This window comes from Sus scrofa, chromosome 13 (assembly GCF_000003025.6).
Source record: "Sus scrofa isolate TJ Tabasco breed Duroc chromosome 13, Sscrofa11.1, whole genome shotgun sequence".
In the NCBI taxonomy this organism is placed as follows: Eukaryota; Metazoa; Chordata; class Mammalia; order Artiodactyla; family Suidae; genus Sus; species Sus scrofa.
The window spans coordinates 198,435,713-198,450,172 of NC_010455.5; the positions used below are offsets into that span (position 1 = coordinate 198,435,713).

The following is a 14,460-nucleotide window of genomic DNA, read 5'->3' on the forward strand; positions in this document are numbered from 1 at the left end:
GCAGAGCTGGACTTGGATGGCTCGTGTGGTGGTCATTTTTGTCACATTCCTCATCTTTCCTGCTATCACTGGAGGGAGAGGTTTATGTTGTGTGCCATGCCTACTTCAGGCCTCCCCTGATGCCAGGTCCCCAAGCCGGCCTTGGGGACACTCATGGACACTTGTGACAGTGTGGCTGGTGTACTTCACTGCAGCCCTGCCCTGGAGAAAACAGGGATTCCATCCTGTAGGTACAAAAAGGCTGACTGCCCAGGCTAGGAAATGCTGCTTTCTCAAAGAAGACTGTACTTGAACCAGAATTTTATTGATAAACCCTCTAAATAAAAAATATCTGAACAGAAATTTCAATACAGAAAAGCTCAAGTGGCATTTGGTGTAGGTCTTTAAAACAGACTTTGGCGTCTGTGGGTGGCAGTGCCTGGACCGCTTCGTTTCAGTTCTGGCTCGCTTCACAGTGTGACCTTGGGCAAGGACCTGGGTTTCTCTTTGTGTCAATTTTCTCACCAGATCTTGCAAAGATTATATCAATCAAGGTATGTGAAGTACTTTGAAGGCTGTTGGGCAAACAATAAGCACTAAGTGTTCCGTGTTATTCGTATTAGGCGTTTGTATGATCAAGGAGGACTGGATATTAGCGAATCACCAGAGCACTCTGTCAGCATTTCCTCTCATCCCATATGCTTCTGGATAAACTTGATTTCAAGTATTTTTAGGTCTCTTATCGCCAGGTGCCTTTCACGCACTCCTCTTTTGCACTGGAAACATTCTCGCCATAAACCAAGATCCTGTTTCTTCTCTCTCTAAACAGAGTCTAGGTTTGCTCTTGACATTTGAAATCACAGAAGGAAGTTATATTCGTGTGATGTAGTCTCAACAGAGTCCTTAACGAACCAACTGAATGATGGGGAGTCAAGCCCTCCAGCTGATTTATTTTCGCTCTCCGTCCCCATAAAAAAATGGTTCGGTTGCCAGAAGGCTAGGGCACCAGAAAGTAGCAGATTCCAAAGTTTTCACGTAACAGCTCTACCTAGCTCCCTGTTAGTCTGAATCCCAAGAGCTCAGGCATAACAGTTACTGTGAAGGGCGCCTTAAATAAACCCCGAGGGCAGAAGTTGTCCCAGAAATGGCCAATATTTGTTTTACGAACCTTTTCAGTTTTTAATTAGGTTACCCAATGTTCTAGATGTAATGGACACCTGGCCAGACAGTGATGGCTCGTGACATCGATGGCTGTCCAGTCCACAGTCCACACCACCAGAACACCCCGCCCCAGCCCCCGCCACTGGGTCAGTAGTTAGGGTACCCACTGTTTACGCTCCTCGACCCCTCACTAGCAAGACATCTCCCTCACCCCCAACCCCTGTGCTGAGTTCATTCACGTATTCAAATTATTTAGTGAAATATCTGCAGAGAACATGTTTTCATATCTCAATATTCTCATGTTACAGACACATGGGCTGCATGCTGGAGTTTTGCATTAGATCCCCTGAAATAGCTTTTAAAATATACATAAAAACAACTCTCAAATATCCCTGTCTTGAAAACTCCCTCTCACTCACTCTTTCACGCTTAAAGAGAAGACTATCTTTTAATATGCTGATGAGCATCTCAGTATTCTACCTACCGACTGAAGACAGAGCCCTCACTGCTGCTTGCAAGGGCTGATCGCAGCAGAAGATACCTTCTGAGGGCTTTCTTTCTCCATAATACATTTAATTTTTCAATGATTAATAATTTCTCTACAGGTCTGGGAAATAAAAAACGATCGGTGGAATGTGGGAAAAAAAGGTTTGACTCATCAAGCGGCGGGGTCAGTGACTGTAAAAGGGCGAATAATCATCGGAAATGAACATGTTTAATTCGCCTTGGAATACACTTTTTGCTACAGCTTCACCACTGAAAACCAGGAAACGGGCTGGGAAATGTCAAGTTATCCTATCGGCCTGGCCAGCGGACTAGCTGTGGCATGTTTCTTAATTCTTTGCCCCTAATCACCTAGCAGGCAGGCTGGATACGTTTTCCTTTAGTCTTTGCACAAATGGTTTAAGTTGCAGGCGCCTATGCCTGCAATCAGGTGCTGACAATTTCCCTTTCTAGAGAAGCTTAGAGCTGGGACAGATCTGAGAGGTCATACAAGCCAACACCTTGTTTCAAAAACAGGGCTACTGAGGCCAAGTCAGAGAGGTTAGAACAGGTGATGTGCAGGTGGCATGGTATGACAGAGAGGTGAACACACACATAGACGGACGGACGGACAGATGGATGAATAAGAGTACAGGACTGGGCATCAGAGGCTCCTGATTCTAATTCTGGCTCCATCACCAACTATTTCTTTCCAGTCTAGGCAGATCATTTCATTTCTCTGGGGCTGTATTCCCTTATTGATAAGGTAATTCGTCCTGAAGGCTCTCAGCTTCCTTTTCTTTTCAAAAGAAAACTTTGCAAAACTACTGGACTTGGTGATGCTGGGACCATGTGCCAGAATCACCCAGAATTCATAGCACCATAATAATGATAGAAGGACCTGGGAGGTCTTATTAATCCATAGCTCTGACACTGGGTATACTGATTTACATGTAGTAACCTCTCTTAAAGTTGCCTTAGACAGAAGTAGTCACAATAGTCAAGACGTGGAAACAACCAAAGTATCTATCAATGAATAATGAATAAAGAAGAACACTGTAAACCAGCTATAATGGGAAAAAAATCATTAAAACAAACAAACATAAAATAAAATGGAAAAAGACAAAAAAAATAATGAATAAAAAAATGTGACGTGTGTACCTGCACACACACAGGAATATAATACAGGCATAAAAAAGAAATTCTGCCCTATACCATTTGCAAGAACACGGATGGACTTTGAGGGCATTATGGTAAGTGAAATATGCCAAACAGAGACAAACGATAGGGTATGATCTCACTTCTATGTGGCATGTAATCCCCCACCCCCCAAACTCACAGAAACAGAGTAGACTGATGATTCCCAGGGTTTGGGGGTGGGAGAAATGGGTCAAAGGGTACAATCTTCCACTTATAAGATGAAAAAGTCCTGGGGACCTAATGTCAGCATGGCCTATAGTTAACAATACAGCATCGAATGTTTGGAAACCACTAAGAGGGTAGATCTTAAAAGTTCTCAACATAAGCAATCGTCACTATGTGAGGTGATGGATGTGTTAACTAATCTTACTGAGGTGATTGTTTCATATATAGAGACGTATATCAAACAATCATGTCGTAAACCTTAAACTTACACCAGGTTCTTATTTATATTTCAATAAAGCTGGGAGAAAAATTCTGTGAACTTTCTCTTTTAAAAAAAAGTGGCAGTGGGGGAGGAAAATGTTCTAAAATCAGCTTGTGTGGAGTGCCCGTTGTCGTGCAGTGGAAACGAATCCGACCAGGAACCATGAGGTTGTGGGTTCGATCCCTGGCCTCACTCAGTGGGTAAAGGATCTAGCGTTGCCGTGAGCTGTGGTGTAGGTCAAAGACGGGGCTCAGATCCTGCGTTACTGTAGCTGTGGGGTAGGCCAGCAGCTGTAGCTCCGATTGGACCCCCAGCCTGGGAACCTCCATATGCCATGGGTGTGAAGCTAAAAAACAAAAACAACCCCAAAAACCAAAAAACATTAGCTTGTGATGACGGCTGTGCAACTATAAATCAAACAATCATGTCGTAAACCTTGATTGTCGTAAATAAAACGCTCTGAATTTAAAAAAGTGGCTGTGAGCAGATCTGCATCAAAAAGAAGTAGTTCCCACCTTGAACCTTGAATTAAGATGTTCAGGTAATAATAAGAAAACAGCACAGGAAAGGCCCGCCTGGCTTTAGAAAGTGAATAGAAAAGTCAGCAAGACTTGAGTCACCCTGGGAGTCTGTGCACATATGACATTTTTCCCCAAGTCCTTTGCGAAGCTGAGATTGTCTACCTGCGTCTGTAATAACCTCTTTCGATCATACTTATGTAATTTAATGTGATTTTTAATTTAATTTTTCCCTACACGTCCAGATTCCATTTGGTAAGAAAGACTCTGCAAAAACGGGTGCCTCTTCAGAGCAAACCTGGTCTGCTCAAAGAGCTCTTCTCAATAACATCTGTTTTCTTAAGTTATAAAACAGCAGGAACTAGAGTCAACTGTATAGACAGGCAGGCCATTACAATCGCATATTTTCTCCCTCTGACCACTGGTTCTTAAGAGTCTGAGCGGCCGTCATTTGTTTTCTGAAGCTCAACCACCTGGTTAGTTCTTTGAATGTTACAGGAAATATTGGCAGTGGGGCAAAAACCGCCTTTTCTTATGCATGAGAAAATTGCAGAAGGAGGTATATGGAGGAGCGCTCTGGTTTAAGCTGCTTCCTCCTGGCAGGTGTGCATTTGAACTGTCCTAGAAATGGCTGCTGTTTCTGGTTTTTATGTAAAATTTTTAAAAGTTGAGGTATAGCTGATGCACAATATTATATAAGTGTCAGGTGTACAACATAGTGGTTCAGAATTTTTAAAGGGGATGTTCCATTGAGAGTCATTATAAAATGTTGTTTATATTCCCCGAGTTGCACTATATGTCCTTGCATCTTATTTATTTCATACACAGCAGTTTGTACCTCTTAACCTCCCCCACTCTTGCCCCTCCCCACTTCCCTGTTTCTATTTTTTTTTTTTTTTTTTTGTCTTTTCTAGGGCCGCACCAGCAGCATATGGAGGTTCCCAGGCTAGGGGTCTAATCGGAGCTGTAGCTACCAGCCTACGCCAGAGCTGCAGCGATGCAGGATCCAAGCGGCATCTGCAACCTGCACCACAGCTCACGGCAACACCAGATCCTTAACCCACTGAGCGAGGCCAGGGATGGAACCCAAACCCTCATGGTTCTTAGTCAGATTTGTTTCCGCTGCACCACGCTGGGAACTCCCCCCTTTCTATTTTTAAGGACAAGGATTCTACTGCCACCTGAGTGAGGCTTTCTTGAGTTTAATTATCCTCAAGGTCCACTTCCTTACCCCTCCCAACTGCTGCCCCCCAACCCCGTGCCTGTCGCAATCTGAGCCTGTTTGGTCCTCTGTGGGCACCTGCGTGGCGTGTCTATTCTGTCCAATGCAGGGTCGCTAGTCTGCGGTTCCCACTTTGGGAACCTCTGAAGTTGAGTTTGGTTGTAATCGTGTGGTTCTGAGCCTGTGGTTTGCCTTTCACACGCAAACTGGAATCAGGGGACGCTACTACGTCCCAGGGTTTCCTGAGTCTGGCACAGCCACAACATCCCCTGGGGCTTAAAGAGAAAAAGCTGAGAAGGGGGCGATGAGATCAGAAATAACGGGAGTCCTAGAGCAGGCAAATGCACCAAGGAGATGGTGATGGAAAGTCACATCCTGGGGGGCTGTCCCTGGTGGGTGCAGTGGTCTCCACCCACTCTGGGCTATCAGGAAGGTTGAGGCAGCACCCTGGATGGTTCTGGGAGGTGATCAAGGTGCTATGAGGCTGTGGCCAGGACTACAGGAAACTCCGCCCCAAGCTGCGGTGCTTACAGGATGCCCCACGGGGAGCCACACCCCAGGGGTGACCTTAGGGTCCCCACAGGCAGCACTGTGTCCTGGGCAGGTCCTCTGGAGGACTGGCCTGGGGGCGGGTTGGGGGGGGCCACAGCCAGAGACACAGGCAGGGAGGCCCTCACTGGCATTTCCTGAGTTCATTTTCTGGGCCAGGTACACAGCATTGTCTCATTCAAGCTTCTAAAGGAGCTCTCATTATTACCCCTATTTTACAGATGAGGAAACTGAGGTGCAGAGAGGCTTCCTAACTTCTGAAGGCTGGCGCGCCTCAACCAGAACTCTGCTTGTTGGCCCCAGAACCCAATTTCTTCACCACTTCATTCTATCATCTGACATCCTGCCATCTCAACTTCCTGGCCGAGTAGGAAAGTCTTGCTTTTGACACCCTCCCCCGCTCCCCAATCCCGAGAAGGGAGAATACAAATTTTCCCCGGGGACCCCATATGGTTAGGAGGCTTGCAGATGTTGGGTGGGGCTCCAGGCAGCTCCAGAGACCTGGAACTATAACCCAGCCTCTATCCCAGGGAAGGGTGTGGTTCTGGAAAAGGGTGTTACTCTTGTGTTTACTCAAAGATAGTCCTTAAGTCACCGTGAAGTCATTTTTCTGCAGACTAAACAACCCCACTCCCTTTGAAAAAAGCTTTCCTCACAGGAGCTCTTTTTTTGGTACCATCTTTCTATATTTACTGGTTTCCCCCCCAGGCACGCCTCTTTCCCCCCCCCCCGCCCCCGCCCATTCTCTATTTTAAACAATCCTGCAATACGATTTTGATGTCTGCCACAAAAAGAAAGGGGTCATTTTTATAGCTCTCATCTCTGGCCTTCACAAATGAATAAAAGACCGGCTCAGATGGTCATCAGCCCCTTGTGACCCACTCTGACCCTCCAGCCTCTTTTTGGCCACCTCTGCCCTGGCCAGTCTTCCGGTGAACTTTACCACGTATTTGATCTTTAGTCCCATGCAGCCCCGAAATGATTCTAACATGCCCTTGAGTCCGCCTGATGTCCTTCTGCCCTCTAAGAAGATGCTTCAGAAAAAGAGCCTGGTGCTCAGAGACAACTTGGAGGAGTAAGGGTCAGAAAGAAAATTCTTCCTTCCTGCACGGGCCTAGCATTCCCCTCGGGCAGAGGTTTTAGCCACATTTGAGTGGTGTGGGTGGAACACAAGGAGACATCATTCCTGATGCCTGAGGGTACCAGCTGGGCGGGGGGTGCCAGCCCCGAGGGGGGCCCACTTACTTCGAGGTTCACGAGGTCCATCCACTGTGATTTTGATGGCTCTGTGGTAGGTGGCGACTTGCGGTGGGTTTGTGAAGACGGTGATTGTCAGAGTGAAGCTTTTCCCTGTTGGAACACAAAAGAGAGCGAGAAAGAATGAGGCGATCGATGCCCTGGACATCTCTGCTGGGTAATTCAAACTTCATTTACGTTTCCAGCCCTCGAACTGGAAAGGCAGCTGTACTTCAGCACATGTTACTGGTTTTTCCACGACTCCCTTGAGTCCAGCTTTGCTTCAGGAATGTCCACCTACGTTGTCTAGATGTGACACGTCCCTTGGTCACGTGGCTTCTGTTTAGTCATTAATAACCCAGGGTCAAGAGAGATTCAGATTTGTTTCCTTGGAGGTCAAGACCCCAGGAACCGAGGAGCAGACAGGCAGCTCTCCACACCTCCCTTTTAATAAACTCAGAGCAAAAGCAGTAAAAGAAACTATTTCTGTCTTCCCCCTCCAAAGCTGTCGGTACCTCCAAAGGTTAGGAAAGACAGAATTCTGAAGTTGGAAGAGAGGCTAAATTAGAATTGTCCTCTCTGTATTTTAAAAATACGAATTGCTGGTTGATTTTTTTTTTTTTTTTTTTTTCCTTTTTAGGGCCACACCCGAGGCATATGGAGGTTCCCAGGTAAGGGGCTGAACGGGAGCTGCAGCTGCTGGCCTACACCTCAGCCATAGCAGCGCCAGATCTGAGCTGCATCTTCAGACTACGCTGCAGCTTGTGGCAACGCTGAACCCTTAACACACTGAGTGAGGCCAGGGATCAAACTCACGTCCTTGTGAATACTAGCCGGTTTCATTACTGCTGAGCCACAAGGGGAACTCCTGCGAGCTGATTTTAAATATTATTTTGAAACGCCAGATGTTATTGTCAGTACTTATGAGACTGGCCAGACAAAATTTACAGTCAATAAATGGATTTAAGGATATGTAACTGACAGACTGAGATACAATGGCAACTTTAGCATAAATAGGCACATGGATTTCCATCTGAGCGTTTGATACGTAATTACAAAGTGTGAGTTCATTGTCATTGCATATGTCTAGAGCAATGTTTTTAAAAATTCTTAAAAATTGTTCTAAAATACATAATTTACAATAAAAGTATTAATATTCATTTATAAATATATTCATTATTTAAAAGCATATCTTCTTGGCTAAGTGGTCCAGGGAATGAATTCTGGGTTTGAATTGTGGCTGGCTGATCTTTGGCAAGTCACTAGTACTCCCTGTGCCTCAGTGTCGTTACCTGCAAGTTGGGTACATACAACTTTTCCTACCTTACAGAATTTGGGGAAAGGTTAAATGAGTTCATAGGAGTAAAACCATTAAAATAGCATCTGGGACATGATATTCCAAGATGTGTGTGTATGTGCCGCCATGTGCACATGCGTGCGCTTTGGGGACAGGGCACAGCACTTCTTGCAAGAGAGTTAGAAGATTTAGGTTCCTGCACAAACATGTGGCTTCTCCAGTTCTCAGTGTCCTGGTCTGCAAAATGGGGTGGGGGTGGTTAGGGGACACCTGCAATGCCCCTTTTAACCCTGATTTTATCTTCTGAGGTGCAACGGGGCACCCATCTCCACGTGGAGGTGAGAGCCTGCCCTGTGGGCCTACCCTGCTCCCTGTGGCTTCAGCATTTCAGAGATTCCATGAAAACACTGTATTTCCTTCCTGGGGCTGCCGTAGCAAATTCACAAACTGGGTGGCTTAAAACAACTGGAATGTATCATCTCCCATTTCTGGAAGCTAGAAGCCCCAAACTGAGGTGTCCACGGGGCTGTGCCTCCTCTAGAGAAGAATCCCTCCTGGCCTCGCCCCAGCTTCCGGTGGTCGCCGGGACTCCCTGGCATCCCTTGGTTTGTGGCAGCATCCCTCCCACCTCGGCCTCCTTCCTCATGTGGCCTCTGTCTCCCTCTGTCCTCTCTCTCCAATCTTCCTTCCCTTACAAGGACACCAGTCATTGGATTCAGGGCTTACCTGAAATTACAACTGCAAAGCCCCTGTTTTTAAATAACGTTACCTTCTGAGGTCACCTATGGACATGACTTTTTAGGAAACATGCTCCAACCCAGTACAAACACCAACTGTCAGAAGAGTTCCAGTCTTGGCCCTACAAATGACAATTGCTCTCAAGGCACCTGTGGGTTCAACCCCTGAAATGATCCTACTCTTGTGGTGACATGCCTGTGGCCATCCTATTCTTGTATTTTAAATTAAAAAAAAATTATTGAAGTATAGTTGATTTACAATGTTGTGTTCGTTTCAGGTGTACAGCAAAGTCATTCCGTTATTATAGGTTATTGCAAGATATTGAATGTAGGGAGGTCCTCGTTGTTTTATACACAGTAGTGTGTATCTGTTAATCCCAAATTCCTAATTTGTCCCTCCATGCTGCTTTTGCCTTTGGTAACCATAAGTTTACAATCATCCTATTCTTTTTTGCTTTTTAGTGCCACACCCATGACGTATGGAAGTTCCCAGGCCAGGGGTCGAATCAGAGCTACAGCTGTTTGCCGATGCCACAACCACAGCAACGCCAGATCTGAGCCACGTCTGCGACCTACACTACAGCTCACGGCAACACTGGGTCCTTAACCCACGGAGCAAGGCCAGAGATCAAACCTGCAACCTTATGGTTCCTACTTGGATTCGTTTCCACTGCACCACAATGGGAACTCCACAACCATCCTATTCTTAATACCCTAAATGACAACAAAGAATCACTGCCTGCACAGTGTTGGCATTGTTTGGTCTGTGTGGAACTTATGACTTTCAAACACTTTGCCATATACTATTTTATTTGGTCCTCACAAGAGTCTCATGACATAAGCAAGATAGATTTTATTGTCCTTGATTAATAGGTAGCAAAGTTAAGGCTCAGAGAGGGTGAGTGGTTTGTTCAAAGTCACACAGCTCGGATATACAGGAAACCCAGATCTCTCAGCTTTGTGCTTCACATTTTTATCAAGAGGTCCTAAATCTCTACCGTTAAACTCAGTGGCACCCGCACCAGGAATCCAGACTCGTGGTACCTTTTCTCTGCTCTGCCACTGCCCCCAAAAGGGAAAATAGTCCTGGGGATGCTAATGTAGCCAAGCTGTACTCAACAGCTAATTGTAAGCCTGGGTTATAGTTCAAAAGCAGTTTCTTATTAAGCTGAATTTGGGCTCCTGGTGTTTAATGCCACCCCCTGGTTAACCACAGACTGGCCTACTGCATTGGGAAGGAAATTCAACCAAAGTGAATATTTGTGAAATTGTTGCTTGTAATTATAATTCTGCTATGTTAAGTCCATCATTTTACGTGCAGTCAAGAAGTGCCTGTCCAGCAAAAGCTACTGGGTAGGGCATTTTGGCCACAGCAACGTGGTTCAGGAAGGTAGAGGTATTCTGGGGACAATGGGCTCTTGTTTACAGCTTTGGGCACCAGGACATCTGCTTATTACCTCATAGACAGAGGTAATAAGTGATGACATTTTCCTCACAGGTGTGTGTGTGACATTTTTTCACTCCAGGAAAACGCTGCCTATCACTTCCTTGTATTCCTCTGAGCAGACCTAGCACTGGACTTGACACCTGGGCACAGCCAGCCAGTGGACACAGCCAGCCAGTGGGCACATCAGACCCTTGGAGTTCCAGTCTCCACGCTCCACCCACCACCATACCGGACGCCAGGCCACGCCCACACCACGCCCAGTCACACCCTGCTCATCCCCCAAGAGACACTGCGCTTCTTGGCCAGCGCGGGCAGAGGTGGTAACTGCACCCAGACCAGACATATTATTAGCCAAATTCCCTCATTAAAATGACCTATGGGCCTGGTATTTTAAGTGCGTGGGTGTGGAGAGTGAAAGCCTCTCAAGTGTTTTTCTCAGCAAACGGTAGTCAGGCTAATAAGACGACCGAGGAGGGCAAAGGTCAGACCGGCTCTGTAACATGACCACCACCCGAACCGGGACCAAATGCAGGGCCGGGAGATAGGGCTGCCCTAGAGAGGACCGATGGTCACACACGTGGCCTGTGCAGGTCCTGGCCTGGGGGGTCTGGACGCCTTCCTGCAGCCCTGGGCTTGGCCTCCCTGCAGTCATGGGACAGGCAGAGGTGATCCTGGCTGTGCTGCTGAAAGGCTGTAGGTCTGGGCTCTCGAGGGTCACAGCGAAGCCCCAGGGAGGAGTCAAGGGGCGGGGGCGGGGAGCTAAGGAAAGGGGGGCATCGAAACCTCACAAACAGCGCCCTGAGTTCTGGCCAGGGAAGCACTGAAGAAGAAGCCAGAAAGACACCATCGAGGAGATAAGCGTTGTCTTGACTTAAGCCTGGAAGCAGCAAGAGACAAGAAGAACTCGATTATACGATCCCGTGGAGGTGCAAAGGACCCTGAGACCAACCTGCCTGGGTTCGAATCCCAGCTCTGCCCCTTGTCAGCTGTGCCAGCTTGGGGGAGTGATTTAACCTCTCTGGGGGGCCTCAGCTTCATCATCTATAAAATAAGGATAACAGTCCTTCCATCTCATAGTGTTGTTATGCAAGTTAAAAATGAAATAATGCATCAGGAAATATCAGTTTAATTATCATTAAAGATGGGACAAACATGATTCCACAAAGACTAGAGTTGTGGGCAATCCTGTGAGGTGGGACTGGTGGTTGAGGTCTGATGGTGGGAGGCGAGGTGAACCTTAGCGTTCCGACCGTGGCGCTCTACCTGACCCATCCTCTCTTCTCCAGGAATTCCAGCAAACCCAGGCAGAGTGCGGAGGGCAGCAGGCAGGCAGCAGAAGCGGGCTGAAAGACTCCTCAAGAAAACTGCATGGTCCACCTGAACTTCAAGTTCAAGGTCACTCCTGCCCCACCAGCTGGCAGCCTTTGTAATAAGGCACAACCGCAATTGGCTGATCCACTTTCTAAACAAGCCCTGTCCCTCTCCCTCCCCTAGCCTGCGTTGCCCCCTGGATGCCAGTGTGTTCATTCAAATGCCAGGGCAAAGTACTAACTGCTTTATTTAGTTGGGAAGAAGGTCATGGGCGAGTCTTCCTGGGCATTTGCTGCCATGACATACTCTCCAAGGCGACGCCCCAGGTGCGGGCTCTCTGAGGCCCCACGGCTGGTGGACTCTGGCAGCCAGCTGTGGTCTCATAAAGCCGTGGCTGGACACTGCAGTTCCGCAAGGGCCTGGGGCACCCACGCCACTTCCTCACCACATCTGGGAAGTGGCGAAACCTCAGGATTGCTGCAAACCGAGTGCCCTGCTCTCCAAGGGCAAGGGTGGGGAGAGGAATGGAAGGTCAAAAGGTGACTCGGGATCTTTTTGTACCTGGCGGTGGAATCACATCTTTAGACGTTTGGGCCTCATCCCGTCACGGCAACGTTCTTGAGGACACAGCTGTGGAGGGGCAGCCTCTCTCTCTGTCCTCTTGTGATCGTCCCTCCCTAGGTTTGCTTCATGGGCAGCCAAGCCGCCCGCATTGGTTCCTTGGCCTCCAGCTCTGTTTCAGTCGCTCTCCTTGGTGAAGGTTTGGACCCATGAACATCTTCTCCTTTTGGGGCCAGTTTCAATGGGATGTGAAACTTGCCCTTTGTCACGCAAGGGCAGGCCATACACGCGGCAGATCATCTGCTGAGGGGGTCACACTGCTTAGGAAATGCAATCGCGACATTTTTCACTCATCCCTGCATCTCCACAGAGAAACAGGGTGTGAGCACACACTTTGAACACCCCGAGAGCGAGACAGGAAAACTCAAAGAAAAAAAAAAAAAATGCAGCTTTTGAAAACCAAGAAAGCCAGTGGAGGCGCAAGTTTTGCTCTTTGCAAATTCTGGAAATCCCAAAAGATTCCGAGATATTGCAGGAAGATGTCTCCGCTTGCCATGAAATTTCTGCCAGGTCGAATTTGGATCACAGATAACCAGGCATTAACATTTACGAACGCTCGGATTCTGGGAGAGGTCTGAATTGGGGGTATTTTTCACAAAGTATCTTTAATTTATGTTTTCTCACTTTTCCACCGGAACAAACCTAATGGCCAAAATGCATGCTTTTGCTCCTCATCCATTTCCTTACCCAAACACTTGACACTACTTTTGACAGTAAGGCCGTATAATTATTTATTCCGAGATTTCTGAATAGGGTACAGATTCTTCAAGTTGCACAGCATTTCCCGGTTTCTCTGGATTGAACCAAAGTGACGATGTGGGTGTGTGACCACGTGGGTGCAAAGTGCCTGGGTTTGCGATGTGCACATCCTAGAGCACCTGCTTCCACGCAGGCACGTTGGGAGGCCCCAGTGACTGGCACAAGAACAACCCCCAAACGTTGACTGAAAGTCAGGTGCTTAAAATACAGAACTAAGTTTGCCATAAATAACAGCGTGCATTCGGTATGATGGCGCGTTTGAAAAATAGCCGTTTTTCTTAGAGAAAACCAAAAACATGGTTCGCTCTGGGGCTGTTCTATAAAAATGACTGTTTGGCGATAGAGACAGTGCTTTATTAATCTTTGCATCTTCTGAGGCAATAAAAAATGTCTGATAAAGGGATCGATGAATTATTCTGTAAACTTTCAGTTTGACACCACTTCTTTCCGACGTCTGGTTTCACTTGTGAGGCTTGGCTCTCCTTTTCAGCAGCATGGCTATGAGCTCAGCCTTGCTAAAGGGATGGATGGGCAAGCCTCTCTGTTCATGAGGAATATGAACCAAACAAACCCCAAAGAACCATGATGCTCTCATGAGATTTGCACTTCCTCTCTCTAGACGTCGCCGTCCCTTTCTGACCTTCCTTTTTTCTTTTTCTTTTTTGTCTTTGTAGGGCCACACTCATGGCATATGGAAGTTTCCAGGTTAGGGGGCAAATCAGAGCTGCAGCTGTCAGCCTATACGCCACAGCCACAGCCACACCAGTTCCGAGCTGCATCTGTGATCTACGCCACAGCTCACAGCAACGCTGGATCCTTAACCCACTAAGCAAGACCAGGTATTGAACCCATGTCCTCATGGATACTAGGTTCCTTACTGCTGATCCATGATGGGAACTCCTTCCTTTTTCCTTTTGGTACCCTAGTTCCTGAGTGTCTTGGTTGAAGAACCAAGTTTTAAATCTTTTAGCGCAAAACACTAAGACCTTGAATTCATAGCCTCTTTAGGCCGTTGCCCTGTACTTTCATTCAGGAGAGCCCTCTGGTTGGCACAGCCCAACTCCCCAGTCACCATCCATTGGGTTACATGCCACACAGGACAGGTGACCAAAGTGACCTTTGGGGTTTGGCTTAGTCCAAGCCCTGAACTGCTTGTGCTCCTAGCTCAGGGCCTCAAACCCATGGCCCAAGGCCACATGGTGCCTTCAGCAGAGAGGCCCGAGGCCTGGGCATTTGCAGGGTAATCAGTGTGGGCTCACCAGCCTGTTCACTCTCATGGTGCTGCTGCAGGAAGCAGTGAGGGCAAGTGGGGCGGAGGCTGAACAGCAAGAAGAGGGAAGCTGCAGGCAAGGCAGCAGGGTTGGTAGGCAGGGCCTAGTGGGGACTGATTCCTAGACATGGCCACAGTTACCAGATGAGAGGTTTGCAAGCTGGATATATGGCAAAGCTTCCATATCTGTGGGTTCAGCATCTGTGAGTTCAAACAACCTGAGATCCCATCTCTAAGCTCCCA

General features: G+C 47.4%; 1 protein-coding gene across 4 annotated transcripts in view; it reads right to left on the bottom strand.

Annotated features, from left to right (window-relative positions):
- Window positions 1-14,460, bottom strand: part of RUNX1 (runt related transcription factor 1) — a 263,814-nt gene that overhangs the window by 63,878 nt on the left and 185,476 nt on the right. For all 4 annotated transcript variants that reach the window (XM_021068412.1, XM_021068413.1, XM_021068411.1 and 1 more), the window contains one exon: window positions 6,785-6,889. In XM_021068412.1, the coding sequence (XP_020924071.1) occupies window positions 6,785-6,889 (105 nt within the window). The remainder of the gene's footprint in view (window positions 1-6,784; window positions 6,890-14,460) is intronic.